We start from the raw sequence: 19,209 nt of genomic DNA on the forward strand, positions 1-19,209 counted from the left end.
TTTTGAGTACTGCCAACCTTTTAAGTATCTCCTCTTAATCTATTTTTATCCTACCCAATATCGCAACTACCTCCTCCTTTACAGCTACAATGGCAGCATTCTCTTTAGTGAAGACCGATGCAAAGTATTCATTTACTACCTCAGCCATGCCCTCTGCCTCCACAAGAAGATCTCTTTTGTCCCTAATCGGTCCTACCCTTTCTTTGATTACCCATTTGCTATTTGTGTTTGTAAAATAATTTTGGGTCCCCTTTTATGTTAGCCACTAATCTATTCTCATACTCTCTCTCTGCCCTTTTTATTTCCTTTTTTAATCTCCTCTGTACATTTTGTATTTGGCTTGTTTCTCTCCTGTATTATGAACCGTACAATTGTCATAAGTCTCCTTTTTCTGTTTCATTTTAATCTCTATATCTTTATTCATCCAGGGAGCTCTTGCTTTCGATTACCTTCCTTTCCCCCTCGTAGGGATGTGTCTACTCTGTACCTGAACCATCTCCTCCTTGAAGGCCTCCCATTGTTCAATTACTGTTTTGTCTACCAATTTTTGATTCCAATCCACCTGGGCAAGATCCCTTTTCAACTCCCCTGAAATTTGCCCTCCTCCAGTTAACTATTTTCACATTTGATTGTTCCTTGTCCTTTTCCATAATTATTCTAAACCTAATGTTGTTATCACTTCCCCAAATGCTCCCCCATGGAAACATACTCCACTTGCCCCACTTCATTCTCCAGAACTAGAATCAGCATTGCTTCCTTCCTCATTGGGCTGGAAACACATTGTTCAGGAAAGTTCTCTTGCACACATTTCAGGAATTCCTCCCACTTATAATTGGGTGTAGCTTGGAAAATTTTTCACTCGGGGATATGATTTTTATCTCCCTCTGTGAGCACACTAGCCCAGACTTCAAATGAGCCTACTTCTGGTAGTCACATCAATGTCTCCAGCACTGTGTATGGTTGGTGTGGACTTATGCCAGAGATTTAATTGATTAGATTCTAGTATCCTTCTTGCTTCATTTTGTTGTGATTGCTCCTCATGTCGCATTTTTATAATTGACAAGAAAATAAACAGCCCAGTTCCACTGAATCAAACAACAACAGTTTGCATTTATTTAGCGCCTTTTAATGGAGTAAAACATCCCAAGGTGCTTCACAGGAGCATAAGCAAACAAAATTTGACACCAAGCGACATAAGGAATTATTAGGACAGGTGACCAAAAGCTTGGTCAAAGGGGTAGGTTTTAAGGAGCGTCTTAAAGGGGGCGAGGTGGAGAGGTTTAGAGAGGGAATTTCAGAGCTTAGGGCTTAGGCAGCTAAAGGCACGGCAGCCAATGGTGGAGAAATTAAAATCGGGGATGTTTAAGAAGCAAGAATTGGGGGAGCGCAGAGATCTCGGAGGGTTGTAGGGCTGGAGGAGGTTATAGAGATAGGAATGGGCGAGGCCATAGAGGGCTTTGAAAATGAGGATGAGAATTTTAAAATCGAGGCGTGGCCGGACCAGGAGTCAATAGGTCAGCGAGCACAGGGGTGATCAGTGAACGGGACTTGGTGCGAGTTAGGATACGGGCAGCAGTTTTGGATGAGCTCAAGTGCATGGAGGGTGGAAGATGGGAGGCCAGCCAGGAGAGCATTGGAATAATCAAGTCTAGAAGTAACCAAGGCATGGATGAGGGTTTCAGCAGCAGATAAGCTGAGGCAGGGGCAAATCATTATCCATAATGCCCACTGGTAGATAGGACTGGACATTATTTTCCTGCCTTAAAAACACAAGTTCTATTCTGAAGCAAAATTCTACAATAGCTTTTTTAAAAAAAAACTTCAGTTTCGCACTCCAATTAAGACACAGTTGTAGAATTCTCTTGATGTTGTATTTGTTCTGCTTGATCTAATGTAGTCTAGTCACTAGCTTTTGAATTATGTTTTCATAAAGAAATGGTGACTACGAAGTTTATCTTCGAGCCGTCCTTTGTTTTCAAAACCTTCATAACATTGTGAGGTACTTTCTTGAAAAGGTACTGAAAGACATAGTAAGGTATGCTTTAGGTACCTTTTTAGGAATGCTGTGCAGATTTGCTTTCTGATCGACCTGTAAAGCAGCTTGGAGTTGGATTATCGTTAAAGGACCTTGTTGATGTAATTAATACTTTTTTCAGACTACCTTCATCCGAATGTCTGCCCTGTTGTCAGCAACAGGAAATCTTTTCAGTAATATGGTGTTTGACAGTTTTTCTTCCCCCTTAGGTTATAAATAAGATTAATTAAAATGTGTAAAGATAGATACCATTGATGAGATCATTATGTCAGCTATTGTGTGCACCAGACTTTTTGTTCAATACAGAAGAGAGAGGTCATTCAACCCATCTAATATAGAAGTGTACAGTCTTGCTGACACAGCATCTAACTCGATCTTGACTGATTCCAGAATTGTGGTCTCCACGTATGGATTGCTCTTTTTGTGAAGAAGTGCATACCTTTTACCAGTTTGTGTCTATATTACCTTTTTAAAAGATAGGTTCAGGATGATGACAGTGCTCCTTTAAATCATCACAAATTTGCCTTCACAGATGCTCAGAAGACATTTGCCAACTTTTGTTTTAACAGAACTGATTAGTTACAACTGTGTATCTGCCTTGTGCATTACATCTATCAATTTTGACAGATCTAATGACCATTTGTTGTCTGTAGTGAGACTACTGTAGCAGGTGTCAAGGCAGATTGGTAGTGCAGGTATGTTTAAGACAGGCCAGTGCATCATAATCACTTAAGGAAACCACTGGGAGTAAGCATGACAGAGCACCTCTCACCCAGGTTGACTGGAGCTCAGGTTAACTTGTTGCATACTCCAGCAGCTCCCAGGCAATGACCAGAAAACAGGAAATAGGAATGTGGGGGTGGGGGGAAGAAATTTAGAGTGCATGGAAATGGCTTTTTCCATAATCAATAAGCGTGTTCAAAGGCTGATGCTGCATATATTTGTATGGCCCTAGAAAATTGGGATTGTCATGCATTTCAAAGTATAGTCATTTTAGTACATTTATAACCAACAGATGGTCAAACTCTAGGAAAAGATTTTCAATGTTTACCTTAGGACAGATTAATTAAATGGAATGTACAGCACAGAAACAGGCCATTTGGCCCAACAGGTCTATGTCTGTATTTATGCTCCACATGAGCCTCCTCCCACCTTTTTTTCATCTAATCCCACCAACCTATTAGCAGTCCAAACAGTGTTCAGCACATTAGCTGCATTTGATCTTTACACTGTGTAGTCTCCTAGTTATGAGCAATACAGGAACTGAAACAGAGAATTAAATTTTGCTCACTGTCTAAATGGAATGCACCATTTGGAAATGCTTGAATCTCACACCCAACATGTGAGACTCTAGTTATCCGTGCTGTGACCATTTGATTTTTTTCCCACAGTTCTGCGGTGTACTCTAGAGCTCTTTTTGGATTCACAAGATGGCTGGGAAGTTACTACAAAACGGAGGAAATTGGCAAAGAAAGTATGCTGTCTACCCATCGTCTCCTATTCATCATCTTCTTACAAACTTATTTGTACATTTTGCACCAGCGTCCCCCTCAGCCCTGTCCAAAACTATTGAAGGGTTCTTGTCACCGAATTCTACATTTCATTCACATTGCTTAGCTAATTCATTGAAGGAGCTTTATTCATTGAGAGCTACCTTGTTAAGCTGTCAGTGGATTCCAATGTACATTTCTTTGAGGGAAGATACAATTAAGCGTAGTGCTTTTGTCTGTATGTTGAACAGTTTTTAATGTGTCTTTCTTTTCTTTTTTCAGAGATTGAAGCCAAGGAAGCATGTGACTGGTTGCGAGCTGCTGGATTCCCTCAGTATGCACAGTTATATGAAGGTAGGTTTAGATCTTGTTTTCTACAACTAATGTTTCCCCACATGCAGAGTCTCAGGTGTCATGCAAAGTTGATAAACAGATATGCATCTCATTCCACACAAATCCAGAGCAGATCTTGTTTGTCTCATTCTATTGAAGTCTGGCTCTCTTTTTGATGTCAAGAACTATTCCAACTTATTGACACAACTAGTTATTTCAGCAAACAATATAGTTTCATTCAGAAAGGGATTTTAAAAAAAAAAGACAAGGCTATTCGTTCCCAATAAGAGAGATGCACTACATGATATGGTATGGAGCCACAAGGACCAAGAAAGTCCAGGTTTGATCTCTGGTCTGTGCTAATTCAGTTGATCTCAACCAGTGCAGCAATAGGTCAGTGTCCCCAGGGTAGGGAGAGGAAAATTCAGCCAGGGTTCCTGCTCCTGATCACCGTCCAGTAACAGCTGCTGGAAAGTACAGATATGTGGATGTCGGGCCAGCAATTCATTTTTTGAAACTCATGATTTGTGGCAGTTTTGTCAGTGCTTGTGATTCACACAATAAATTTAAAAGTAGCTTTCTACATGTATAATTTTTGTTAGTGAATTGTGAACATTAAACAAAAATGCCGCAAATCTCTGGATTTAGGAGTGAATTTTGATCAGCCATGATCTTATTGAATGGCGCAGCCGGCTCGAGGGGCCTACTGTGCTCCTATTTTTTTTTAAATGTTTAAAGAATGTTGGCAATGCTGAGTCATGGTCAGGTTTAGTTGTGATATTCCTCCTTACTTTCATGGTTGCATAGCCTGTTGACACCTCTGTTTACACTTACACATGAAATATGGCCACTTGAGTGAAGGCTGTCAGCAACTGTAGAACACTAACCCCTAGCAAGAGTTACTGTCTTCAAGAGAGGAGCGGAGGGAAAAAAGGGACAAAGTTGGGTGGGGTTCTTTACAAGAACGGTGTGTACTGATTACCAGCACAAGCTTTAAAACTGTGCTTGCTGTTGCACATACACTAGAACACTATCTGCTTGCCTACAGTGGAGTGACAGGAATGTTGTCACTGTGCTGGGCTGCAAAGGCAGACACAAAAATATTTCAGAGAATTTTAACACCGGAAATCTATTCTTCAGTCCAGCAAGATCTTAGTCAGCTTACTTGCCACCAGCAAGAACTTGCATATAATGACATCTGTTGAACGACTCTTGTAGTGGAAAACCCAGCACGTTTTGTGGAAACTGGGAGGATGGGCAGTTTTTTAAAAAATCCCCCGGTTTACTTACCCGCCCCGGAGCCGTCAGGATCTTGCTGTCCGCGATTGTAACCTGCTCTCCTGAGCAGGAGGATAGGGCACCCACCCGGGTCCTTCTTTGTATAGGCAAAGATGTCATCGGGAACCGACTGCAATTTTAACTGAGTGGGGAAGCCTCTGTGGCTTTCCCACCAGGCCAACCCAGAACAGTAAAGGATCATCACCAGAAGACGCCGAAAAAGTTGGAGCCAGAATGAGCAGCAGTGATTTTTTTTTTTCCCCTCCACCCCCTAGGCTCCACAAGGAATGTTTAGGCCTTCCCTGTCCTGGATTCACCACTTCCATCCCACAAGACCCTCCTGGAACCCCCTTCCCTTCACCTATCTGGATGCCAGTGGGAGTCCAGGGGCTGCCTGATTTTCCAGATCCAGGCAGCCGCTTCTCATTCTGGGCAGGAAGATTCATAATAAAATGAAAGAATAACTAGACTAAAGATTATAGCAGACTTCTTTATTTGAAACAGATTGTATTCTGTAACTGGAAAAATACAAGTGTTATATTTTCTGTTTTAATGAGGGGGGAAAAAAAGAGCTATATCCTGTACTTAAAATGTAAAAAAAATATATATTTCTGGGCCTTGATGTTGTAGTTATAGAACACTGTCCTGCAGGACATGGAATTAACTCCAACCAGTCTGATTAAACTGTAATCGGGTGAGATGAAGCAAGTTCTCATAGATACTGTTATACTCAAAAAAGCAAAATATTGCAGATACTGGAGAAACTGAAACAAAAACAGAAAATACTGGAAACATTCAGCAGGTCAGGCAGCATCTGTAAAAGAAAGAACAAAAGTTAATGTTTAGGTCTTATGATCCTTTGTTAGAACTGGAAGATATTACAGATGAACAGCTTATAAGAAGGAATGGAACAAGAGAAGGGGTGGGGGAAAAAATGACCACATAGAAAAGGAATGGTCTGGAAAGTGATGAGGTGAAGAACTGGAAAAGTGGAGCAGGTCCCAGTGGTCCAGGAAGGTAGTGGAAGGAAAAGGCAGGTCGTCACCAGGGTGCAGACCACCCTGCGGGCTGTATACCAAAGTGGGGATGCCATCACGAGCACCAACCCATTCTCTCCTCCATCCCTGGAAGCGCTGGTACACCCATTACCAACATCTACCAAAAGAGAGAAATTGTGACCTGTGGTTAAGGTCAAAGCCTGCTCTGCTTTGCCAGTTTTTTTTCCATGCTTCCCTCCCCCGCTCAGCTATTTTGTTTTAACTATTCATACATCCTGTGGGTATCATATATCTTTTAATTTCTCTCATCGCATCTCCTTTTGTCTCTCACTATTATCGCTTCTGTCATTTAATCATCTCTTGTTCTCCAGACTCTGCTGTTTGAGTTCAGATTCCATGAGTCAGGTCCCAGTGTTTACACTGTGAAATTTGACTCCTTCTATTCTGCCAATGTATTATGGGTCAATGAGACTGCTGGCAGGGTAAACACCAGGGGCTCAATTTTAATATGCCGGCGGGAAGAGTCTGGGTTGGGGGGGGGTGGTGGTGGCTGGGGTGATTTGCGGGCGCCAAACCCGGAAGGGAAATAGGCAGGTTGTGATCACAATCAAAGCCGCTTCCAGGTTTTGCGCCCGGCAGCCAGCCTGATTATTTACAATCGGCAGTAAGGATAGAAATGGGGAGAGGAGGGAACAAAGATCGGAGGGAACAAAGATCAGAGGGCAGACATCGGGATCAGAGTGGGGGGAGGTCCAGGCATCATTGTTTTTTTAAGGTATGTTCATTTAATTTGTTTGCAATGGGAAATGTAATTTTATTTAGTTTATTTTTCACTGATCTGGCCCTTCCAACCCCCCCTCCCCCGGTTCCACCAGGCGTGAATCGGAAGCCGTTGGAAAGCCGCCCAGGCAATGTTAAAATCTTTTTAACTATCCAATACACCAAAAATATACTACCTTAAGTACTTCAATGAGGTACATTTTGCTCTTTTAATTATCAGCCCGCTGGATTTAAGTGGCGGGGGGGGGGTGGGGGCAGGACTTCCTGGTGACTGCTGTACGCACGCACACAGATTTGCCTGAGTCTCCTTCAAAAATGTGCAGGTTCCAGCCAGGATGTCTGCCTGCTCCCAAAAACATTTTGATTTTGATTGCCTCTCCCCGCCCCCAACCCACCCGTTTTTTCCTTTTTAAAATCGTGCCCCAGGAGTCAGCTCACCGACACAGCACCAGTATAAAAGTATATCTGTCAGTGCACGGTACAAGAAGCCCAGCAATTCGCAGATCTTAATTAGATCATTATCAATTAATGAACCACTAATTGAGCTGTCTCAGTTGCATCCATAATAATAGACCAAAAATACTATGTGCTGATATATCTTTACAAAGAACAATTAAATTACATTTTATTTGCTTATCTTTATAAATGCTATTTATATGAATACATCGTTTTTTTTTAAATTAGGCAACAAAATAAAAGAAATGGATAGTCCAGTCCCTTTACACAGACTAGTTTTTGAACTGTTATATTTGTCAACATTTGGATTTAGATACCAGCAGCTGCCCACAGCAATGGAAATTCAGAATGATTGACCAGAACAAGTCACATGTAGAGATTTCATTTGTTGACAAATCTCAGAATTTGACAATTTATGTCTACCTGGATCCAGAAATCCTGACAGTTTCTCCCTGCTATAAAGATAGAAATCTGATCAGCTTGGTGACTGGATTTCACTATTAGTATCATGCACGCAGGCTGTACTATTATTTGTTAATAAAGTTTTTAACACACTGTTTATTAACTACCTTTCAGATTTAGATCGTCTCCGTCTCCATCTCCTGAATGTCTGTGAAGCAAAATAGAGGGAAAATGAACATATTCTGAAACATCTTAATGATCTGTAAATTTACCCGAGTTCTATAGTCTTTAAGAAGCAGATTATTTTTGTTTTTACTTCTGTGATTTTGTTGGAGTAGTTCACCTTCTTGTTCTACACCATACGCCATTTTCAGGAAATCAGGACTGCACAGCCTAGTGATACCTCCCTGGACATCATCTGTCCCAATGCTTATTCTAGCTACTGGGAAGTAATCTTGAGTGATGTGGTAAAGGACTCTTCCATGGGCAGTTTTGCCCCCCTCACTGCCCACAACCTCCCCCCACTCCCTCCTAGCTTACCTGGTCAAGACTTATGGGCTTCCTTGTAATGGAATGTGCATGTCAGTCAAAGTTTAAGCCTGCTAGATTGGAGTTCGGTGCCCAATATCATTACTGTTGGCCTGCCAACTTATTTCAATATATGTTCTGCATGAATAGCTTGAAGTTGTTTGGTTAAAAGGAGTGTCCTCTATGAAGCAAAAATGCATGCATATATGTATTGTCACACTGTCTTGGCTGATTGAGGAAGGACTGAAATTCTTCCTTTAACTTAGCAACATATACATACAAGTCCATTTGTCTTCTGCAGTCCCACTGTAAAGATTTAAAATGCTAATTTCCTGTTTGGAGTACACTTTTTATTCTTGTTTACCAAATTCTGCGATGTTTATCCAACATCAGTGGCTTGTCTTTTGAAACAGTATTCAGTTCTACGTTATCTTGAGTTGATCATTTTACTTATTAACTGAAATCCGTGACACTGTAGCATGTTAAAGAAATACTATGGAGAAAAGTAAACAAAAAACCCATGTAGGAATTTTAGCACTGTTAGTGTAGAGAGGTCCCACTCATTTTATAATGTGTAAGAGGAAAATTCTATTGTTAGGTTCAGAACACTTCTTCATTTATCCCTGAACATTAGATCTTCAGCTACAAGACGACGGGAACATTTTGACTCATCTATTAAATAAACTTAAAATTTCCTCCCGTCTCTAATTTCACAGTCTCATTGATTGCGAACAGATGTATAAAAAATCAGTTTGTATAGCTGAAGCCGAAATAGAATTCCTGTTTTGATATGAGCTGCTTGTACTCTCTCAGATCAAGTTTTGGACCAAGTTATATTTTTATATCTCCTCTGGCTTCCAATAGGACATGGCTCTGAAAATGATGATGGCCACCCAGTGAGATATTCTCTAACTTTGCACTGGAAACATTGGAAAATGACATTCAAGCTATATTTAAGTGTCTTTTCAAGTTAATGTTGCATAAAGATCATGCTGAGATGATGGAGGTCTGAAAAAGAAACAGGAAATGCTGGAAATAAACAGCAAATCTGTCACATGCTGATGGACCTGCTGGGTATTTTATATTTTCTGTTTTATTAATTTGAAAAAAGCTTTGGCTCATTTATCACAATACAGTACCAATATATGATTAAGATATTTTGGTCTATTGCAGATTCCCGATTCCCAATTGACATTGCTTCTGTGAAGAAAGATCATGATTTTCTTGACAAAGATTTCATAGAACCACTTTGTAGGTAAGAAATTAAAAACAAATATTCACTGAAATAACTGAAATATGGTATGTTTCTCAATTTGAATAAAATGACAATTCCGCACTCTCATTGTCAGATGCTATTCTGCCAATGTGCACAATAAACTTCAAGCAGTTTCTGAAGAACTAGCCACGTAGAGATCTGTTATCCATGAATTTATATTGTGGATAAGTTATGTCTGATATGCATATGATGATCCCTTTGAGTATGGAACATCCTTTGTTCATTGCATCATACCAGTATGTTTCCTGTGACTACGTATTATACATGTTGAATTCTGAAAATTGAAATTTATGAAATAAAATACATATTTTACTTCCTGCCTCCATCAAAACAGTAAATACATCCTTGCTTGGCCTATTTGTGGAAAATTTTAATGGACCTTAAGACATGACTAAGTGTTTGAAAAGTCTGTCTTGGTTGTTTTTAAAGGCCAGAGTGCTGCAAAAAGACAGCATTTTAATAAGAGCTATATCTTCACGATTGATAATGCCTTTGTCACTAGAGTGATTAATGTTGAACATAAATAAGAGTTTTGTTTATCTTATACGGCAGCATAATTAGTTGAGACACAGTTGACAACAGAGCAGCATTGTGAGTGAATGTGAGTCCAAATCACAGCAATGTTTCTGGGGGTACTCGTTGAGAACCTCAAAAAGCAGGCAAACTTTGGCTGTTTAATGAAGTGAGTGGGGAACACTTTGAGGAAGTCTGAAAGGCACCAAGTTGGTCATTATCTATCACTGTAGAAGAAAACCTGAATAAAACAGAGGGTCAGTCATTATCTGTGGAAAAGATACAATCTTAATGGCAGGGTCTCATTTAAATAATCTGCAGACTCCTGCCAAATTGATAACCTGGTCGGCAGGTGGGAGCACACCACACGAATGGCAGGAGGGTGCAGCCAAGGACCCATGGGAACAGTTCCCAGCAGTTAGTGGGGGGGGGGTGCGCAGACCAGGGCTGCAATTGGGAGGGAGGGAGGGGAATGTTTCAGAGGTTGGGGCCATGATCTGGAGAGGGGCAGCTGTGAGGTTGGGGCCACGATTGGGGGTGGGGGTTTGGGAGATGTGGCCCGGCCCCATTCAAGGAAGGCCCAAGGCTTCCTTGTGAGGCCTGGAGAAGCACTCCTGGCCCACAAGAAAACCTGGAAAATAAATTTTAAACGTACCTGCTGGGCCTTCTCTGGCCCAGGATTCGGCTTCTGGCAGGTTTTCGGAGAGCTAACACTGACACTACCCCTCTCCCCTCTGCTCCCCTCCCCCTGCTTGGGCCTCAGGTTGAAATTGCAGATTGGGTCCGATGTCATCAGGACCCAATCTTCATATTTAAAACAAGACCCTTTTTCCTTCCTGTAGGTGTCCTCCTCCCCTGCTCAAAAGAGTAGGTTAATATGGGGACACAACAGGAGGAAGAGGGATCGGTGGAGGTAAGTGTCTTCAGTTATTTTAATTGCACCCCACCCCGGCCCCGGTCCAGTTTCTGCCTGTTGGGGGCAGTTAAAATCGGGACCTTGGTCTCTTTAAGACAAGCCCTTAGGAGACTTATTTGTCATTGCTGTAAAAGTCACTGGCTGTCATACTGAAGATGCCAGTCTCTCTGATTTCTCCCTCCATGGTATGTCACAGATCATAAACCCCAATACCCTGGAAAGATACAAGATTATAATCAGCCTTGAAATCACAATCTTCTTAAACATGATTTCAAACATTATAACTAATGTAATTGCTTTTGCAGCTGTTGTTGACATTGCAACTCGGGATGTGCAATAAATACAGCCTTACCAGCACCACCCTACGAATGAAAGAAATGGAAAGTGTATTGAGGTGATTGCAAACAGCTGTCTGCAGCTATGCAATTGCTGGATTCCACTGAGTCCATGATTACAGAACCCCATCACCGGGTGAAAGGGATTACAATATTTTGAAGGAATTAACCTGAAAATGCAAATAAACTTGAATAAAACTTTCTCTTTTTGTTTGACTTTGCTTTTCAAAGGCACCTGACATTTGAGTGTGACTGGCTGTCAGTCTAGCACCAGATAGCTATAGATACCTGTACCCTCTAGTCCATTGCAAATACAGAAACGTGCGGAGAGCTGAAGTAAATCGGCTTTACTTTTGTGGCAAGAGGATTGGCAGTGGACTATACTTTTTACGGTGCTGTCAAAACTATAAATTACTTTCTTTAATGTAACAGTGTAAAATTGATACTAAATCCAAGTTGTTGTAGTTATGTAGAAAAAAAAGTTCCATGGAGCTCCACAGCTGTAATTTTAAAAAAAAAGTGGACACCGAGCCAAAGAAGGAAACACTAGGAGGGGTGACATTGCTTTCAAGGAGGGTTTTAAAGGAGGAGAGGAAATTGGAGGGGTTCAGGGAGGGAATTCCAAAGCATGAGGCTCAGGCGGCTGAAGGCACGACCACTACTGGTAAGGCAAAAGGGGGGACAAATGCACAAGAGGCCACAGTCGGGGGAACAGTGAGTTCGGAGGAAGAGGGTGGGGATTGTTGGGCTCGGGGAGGTTATCGAGATAGGGAATGATGAGGCCACAAAGGGATTTTGACACGGCTGAGAATTTTAAATTTGAGGCATTGGGCGACTGGGAGTCAATGTAGGTTAGTGAGGGTAGGGGTGATCGGTGTGCAGGACTTAGATGTGGGAAGCAGAGTTTTGGATGAGCTGAAGTTTATGAAGAGTAGAGGATGGGATACTGACCAGGAAAGCATTGGAATAGTCATTAGAATAACGATTGAATTGAGGGATTTCAAATGTCTTTGGAATAGTGGGGTGGACGTTAGACTGCATTACACTATACTTGAGATGCTGTGGAAAGTACAGTACTTAACCTGCACCTAAAGCGCACTAGCAGGAGCTGAACATGGAGCCATGAAGAAGTCAGGATACAGGAGTCAGTCCCTAGCAGTCAGTTTTTCCTGGATATACAGAAATATACAAGAGCCACTGGGGGTAATTTTCAACTTCACCTCAGCAGTAACCTGGCAAAGTGGATTGTTGGGATGAAATTTGAGCGGGTTCTACAACAGGTGGGCAATTCAGTCCGCCAGTGTACTGCAAGGATAGTGAAGAGTCACACTGTTGAGAGAGAGCAGAAGGAGCTGTACTCTGTATCTAATTGTGCCCTGGCTGTGCTATAAATGACCACAGAGTGCTTGAGATTAATATTACTCATCTTGACGAACACAAAAATAATATATATATATATATATATATACGAATTGTATTAACAGTCACACATTATCATTCCTACCTCAAGTCCTCCTCTCTCCTTGAGATAAATACAGATGACCTCTATCTTCTATTGCTGAATATTAGGTTGCATGATAGAGTGGGATCTATTGATTTGGCCTTTTTTTTTCTCTCTCATCCTTCTCCGGCCCCCTCCCATAGAAATTCTGTCAATCAGCACATTCTGTAGAAAACATGGTTGAGATAGGGAACTCCTAATGTGTGGAACTGCGTGCATGGGTGGTGGTTGGGGCAAGTGAGGGGAACTTAAACCATGTGACTTTGTGGTACTGAGTGTTAGTGCATCAGTCCACCATGGCTCAGACCATCTAATTTTTTTAATGGATTTTATATTGTCATTTCTGTGAATGCCTTTTTAAGTGGCAGTTTTTTGTCACTCCAGTGAGAACTAAATTTGTATTCTTTGGATATTTGAATTTTTACCCATCATTTAGTTTTCAGATTTGCATTTATATACAGTTTCTCTAAACAAGTATCATATCTCAACAGTGGATAGTGATGGGATGGTTTTGAAATCCAGTATCCTTCCAAAATCATTGCATGTCAGCAAAGGGCCTTCAAGATGAAAGAGAAATGAGAGAAAGAGTAAGCTGAAAGTGCAACTCACCCATTCCAGTTAAGTACTCTGGTGGTTCCAGTGGCAAAGTATGTGACCGTGTCTTAATGTTTTTTGTTTCCCTCCTATACTGTATGCTGCTTTCCTCCGAGGCATGACCTCTCAACATCACATATCCAAAGTTCACCTGACACTTACATTTCTGGCTGGTAATAGTCCCAGCAGGACCGTGACGGATTTAATGATTGGACTACAGGTGATAGCTGGGTCTCCTAGGATTAGTTAAAGGGGAGTACAAATTCTCCACAGATTCTGAAGAAAATCAAAGAGCCTCCAGTAGCCTGATGCCCTCAAACAGTCTGGTTATTTGAACCTAACATTTACATCCCTCGTAAGATGTGAGAGCTGTGCCTCCTGTTTAATCAGCATGGGGCCTGTATTGCAGCATGAGACACTCCAGTATGTTGCTTACAACCATCAGTACATTCCACAAAACCAGGCACCAGCCAATAAAGTCAGATTTGTGCAAGATCTCTTTACTTTTTAATTTCAGGATCACTTTTGATCTGCTAAGCTCACTAAGAATATTGGCCTTTATCACACATTACTATTGCCTGCTCTCTTGGGCGTTTGTTTTAACCTGATTATTAAAAATATTCTCTGACACTATCTCTCTCGTAGTGCAATTTAATAGTCTTTGTTAGAAATTTGCTGTCTATATATTTGTAAATGCTCCTTGATATAAAATGTGTTTATTCTGAAAGATGCAAGGTGTTTGCTATATTCATGTTATTTATTTAACACTCAATAAACACACATATTAATTGCTTCTTTTTCCTCAACTAGAATATTTAGGTTGTATATGTTGGGTCGCAATGGCTGTACCTACTCTAGAATTGATTCTTTTGTTAACAGTGTTGAGGGTGAATTGTACAGAATGTCCATGAGCTACTCTCACTGCTGCCTTTATGTCCATCTGAAGGCCTGATTATGATATAGCTGTGAACTCACATTTGATTTGAAGCAGAGTGTAAAACAGTCTACAGTTGACATTGGCAAATTAAAACAGAAAAGACTCAAAACACACTGATGTCAGCATCTTCCAGAAATCTGATATCAGTGATCACTTCAAGACCGCCTGCTGTGCATTCCCAGCATTTTCTGTTTTCAGTGCACATTTCACGCATCTGTGGGTTTCTTCGTACCTTAGCATTAACAACCCCCAGAGATGTGCAGCTTTACGGTAAATAGGGACATCTACAGCAATAGAATATTTAGATCAATCTTACATTTGCTTTATTTTCTCTGGCCAAAGGTAAATTATTGTAAGAATTTGTGGATGTTGCACCATTAGAACGATTTCAGCAGTGTGATCCACTGTTCTGGTACACTGCATCACATACTGTTACGGCTATGGTTCAGGCACGTTCTTAATCTCTATGGCACCTGTAGGGTTTGGTGCCAAGTGCAGGTTTTTCACTTCCCCAGTGGAAGGGAGCGTGAGTTTCCCTGCATTTTGTACTCTCAGTTCCAGTGGGTTGTTTGCCCAACCTTTCAGTTGCTGAATGGTATATAACAGGCAGGAAGCAAGCAAGAAAGGAACATTTGTATGGCCCAGATTTGAGCTTCAGTATCGGCAATGAGATTTGGAGTCTGCTGTGACTTTGACCAGCTTCTAAAAATTTTGAATGTGCAATCAAATCTATGTAGACTCTATCTTATGACCTTTTTATGTTGTAAATGCTATGTATCCAGAGCTGTTAACACTCAGGAAATGATATGAGTGAGATTTATGATCAAAAAAGACACTGGTAGAAATTGGTATGTTTTGCCCATTCTTACTAGACCAAAACTGGCACCATAAAATTGAATTTTGTAGCACAATGTCAAACGTTGCAACAGCTCCCGAAGTGTGCACAACGCCATATTGGTTTTGATGCTCATTAGGCGACCCTGGCGGCTGCCTGAAACAAACACAGGCATCCATTAAAATGTGTTAATAAGGGTCCCGGGCCTGAATCTGGACCCTTTGAGAAATTTGTGTCCGTTAATTCCCGAGATGCCACTTCCTAAAACTACCCATCAAATCAGGGCGGGAACAGTCGGGAAGCCGCCTTCACGAGCGCTTTTAAAGAGATCCTCACCTCCATTAAAGTAAGTCTGTGATTAGCTGTTTTAGGTTTATAGGGTACTTTTGGACCAGATTTTTAGCTGCTTTGGCCACAGTTTGGTAAAATACTTTTGGAAGAGAGTGTTTGTGGAGGTCCTGAACACACTCAGGATTTGCTCATTCTCCGTTGCTAAACACTGGAATGCTGCCGGGCTTACCCTTGCGGCTCCCAAATCAGTTGGAAGAGCTGCAGGAAGGGAGGCAGTAAAGACCTACAGAGGCTGCATGAAGAGGGTGAGGAGGGAAGTGTGCAGGAGGCCTTACACCATGTGGGTCTTCAAAAACAGAACATCGTATCTAAACTCACAGAGGAACTAAGGTGGTTGTGCTTCAGCAGGAAGACAATCAATTGCCTATGTCACCAGTTAGTGACAATTGGAGCCCAACACCAGGGCAGGCACTGCACTGCTGGTGGTAGTGAAGATCATCATGACTGTAAACTTTTATGCCTCTGCCTCCTTCCAAACTGCTTCTGGTGACATCAGCAACATCAGTCGGTTTGCTGTGCACACGACGATAAGGTGCATCGCTGATGCACTATTTGCGAGGCAGCAACTGTTCATAGGCTTCCCCGTGGAGGCTGGATTCTAGCAGTGCAGGGTTTTATACAGTGCACTTACATAGCCCTGCATGCTCCCCATCGGGAACCAACACTATTTTTCAACAGGAAGGGCTTCCATTCGCTCAATGTTAAACATGTTTGTGACCATAGGCACAAATGATGCAGGTCTGAGCCCGGTGTCCTGGTAGCGGTCATGATGCTTTCATCACTGTACCAATCTTCAACAATACCCTCTCCGTTCCACCCAGAACATCAGGTGGTAGGCAGATTGCTAGGGGAAGACTGGTAACTCCTCACCAACTGGTTCATGGTTCCTGCCAATATAATCAGAGCCATGCAACAACAAGGGTTCTGATTGAGCAATCCATTGGCGTCCTGAAACAATGGTTCCGTTGTCTGGTCAGCTCAGAAGGGATCCTTTTTGTATAGTCCAGAGCGAGTGTCAAGATTCATATTTGTTTGCTGTGTGCTCCACAATCCTGCAATACAAAGGGGAGTTGCCTTGGAACTTCCTGAGGGGCAAGAAGTGGAGGAGGAAGATGAAGAGGATCAGGAACCGGAGGATGCAGAGGAAGAGCACGGTTCAGCAGTACAGTGAGCTGCCAGAGTTGTAAGGCACCCAATTATTAAGGGAGAAACTCTCCTAAACCATTCCTCCCTTCCACAAAACACCAACAGTTCCTCCTTCCATCTGGCCCAGTCCTAACATCTGCTATATCAATGTCCTCAAACTTCATGGGTGTTCCTGTAACATTACGAAGATTATGAAGACCAACAGCAATACTGTACCAAAACAAAACATTTTACTTAACTACAGAATATTCCAATCTTGATGTTAAAAAATGGATATATGAATCATGTATATCTACAAATCACTCTTGTGCAAATATTTAGTGTCTTGTGTACTTGTTTATCTATCCTAGTACTCCTAGAAGGTGGTTCCCCAGTGGCAAACTTGCTGGCAGGCAGGCCAGTGCACTTAGAAACAATTTCTACCCCAGACAGATGAGAGCCATTTAAACATAGAGAGCTGTGCATATTTTTCAGAGTAACGTCCATCAAAAGAGGTCACCTGTTTCAACTAAAGACTGAGTTATCATTCCAAATGAGTGAGGCTTGATGTTCTGTCCCCAATTCAGATTTCTGCTGCCATCTTTCATTGCACTAAACAATCATTTATTAAAGTTATCAAATCTTTTCACCCTGGAAACAGTTTCCCATAACTTCACTTTCTCCCGATGACCTGCATGAGCGCCTTTAATAAGCCAGAATTCTAAATTTCTTGAATTTCATTTCTGCCTCACTTCACCGAGTTCATGATGCTAGCCTCGCATACTGGAAAATTGTAGGCTCGCTGCCCTCCGATTCTCCATACATAGTGGCCAGGTGCTGGCAATAGGCAAGCTTCCCCACCGCCAGTGCGAAACCTCATGGGTTTTACATCTGTAGTATCATATAGCACAGAGTCAGACATAAATACAGACCCATACTGTAATCAAGGTGAAGTTTATAGCACCAGTAGCAATAGGGTTCAATTGTGAGCATGTTGTTCACATCTATTAATCTGTTGATGCAGTGGGTTCCGCCACTGAGGGGAGGCATCTGCCCATTTTATCCTTTTCTTAAAATAAACAGACCCGTTTAGATTCTGATATGGACCCAAAACTTTGAGGTTCACCAAATTAATCTGAACTGTCTGAATTCAAACTCATTTTATTAAACACATTTCAAATGTAACAATGTCCTTGTGTCGAGTTCAGGAGAGGTGTCTGCATGCAGCCACAATGTTTATTCAACCCAGTAACTGGCTTATACTGATCGGATGGACTTGAATTGTATTGGGTGTTAAGAGTGCTTTGTGATTACATCAATGTGTCTGAGAAGCCTGGAAAGGAGGTGCTCATCAGTTCATCACTTTTAATGTTTACCACACAGTCTAAAACACCATTGTCACTCAGTAAATCGACTGGACTGAGCAGGTGGGCCACATAGCAACCACACACTCTGCAAGGCAATTGGCAGAAAGAACAAATGACATTTAGCAGCTCCAGTTGCAATAATGTACCTGCTGATCTATGTTTGCTGAAACAAAGAGCAAACTGAAGGGATAGGCTGAAGAAACCCCATACACACAGTGCCACTGTTTAAATGAAAGTACCTGAACAGAATGGTAAATGGAATGTCTTATCAGTATCTAGACTGACAAGCTTATTGTGCAGACCTACGATTTGTGCTCTAGTTGCTTTCGGCCTAAAATGTTACAGTTCAGCAGAAGATTTTCCTCAGGAATTCGTTATTTTCTTTTTTTTAAAAAAGAATCGTGGATCCCTTGAAGAGTATAGAGATTGCCGGAGTAGAGTTAAGAGAGAAATCAGGAGGGCAAAAAGGGGACATGAGATTGCTTTGGCAGATAAGGCAAAGGAGAATCCAAAGGGCTTCTACAAATACATAAAGGGCAAAAGAGTAACTAGGGAGAGAGTAGGGCCTCTTAAGGATCAACAAAGTCATCTATGTGCGGAACCACAAGAGATGGGTGAGATCCTGAATGGATATTTCACATCGGTATTTACGGTTGAGAAAGGCATGGATGTTAGGGAACTTGGGGAAATAAATAGTGATGTCTTGAGTGTACATATTACAGAGAGGGAGGTGCTGGAAGTCTTAACGCGCATCAAGGTAGATAAATCTCTGGGACCTGATGAAATGTATCTCAGGACGTTATGGGAGGTTAGGGAGGAAATTGCGGGTCCCCTAGCAGAGATATTTGAATCATCGACAGCTACAGGTGAGGTGCCTGAAGATTGGAGGGTAGCAAATGTTGTGCCTTTGTTTAAGAAGGGCGGCAGGGAAAAGCCTGGGAACTACAGACCGGTGAGCCTGACATCTGTAGTGGGTAAGTTGTTAGAGGGTATTCTGAGAGACAGGATCTACAGGCATTTGGAGAGGCAGGGACTGATTAGGAACAGTCAGCATGGTTTTGTGAGAGGAAAATCATGTCTCACGAATTTGATTGAGTTTTTTGAAGGGGTAACCAAGAAGATAGATGAGGGCTGTGCAGTAGACGTGGTCTACATGGAC

General features: G+C 41.8%; 1 protein-coding gene across 6 annotated transcripts in view; it reads left to right on the forward strand.

Annotated features, from left to right (window-relative positions):
* The window catches only part of stard13b (StAR related lipid transfer domain containing 13b), a 398,947-nt gene that overhangs the window by 346,428 nt on the left and 33,310 nt on the right, over positions 1-19,209 (forward strand). For all 6 annotated transcript variants that reach the window (XM_067985950.1, XM_067985948.1, XM_067985952.1 and 3 more), the window contains 2 exons: positions 3,808-3,879; positions 9,474-9,555. In XM_067985950.1, the coding sequence (XP_067842051.1) occupies positions 3,808-3,879; positions 9,474-9,555 (154 nt within the window). The remainder of the gene's footprint in view (positions 1-3,807; positions 3,880-9,473; positions 9,556-19,209) is intronic.

Source organism: Heptranchias perlo, chromosome 6 (genome assembly GCF_035084215.1).
Source record: "Heptranchias perlo isolate sHepPer1 chromosome 6, sHepPer1.hap1, whole genome shotgun sequence".
Taxonomy (NCBI): domain Eukaryota; kingdom Metazoa; phylum Chordata; class Chondrichthyes; order Hexanchiformes; family Hexanchidae; genus Heptranchias; species Heptranchias perlo.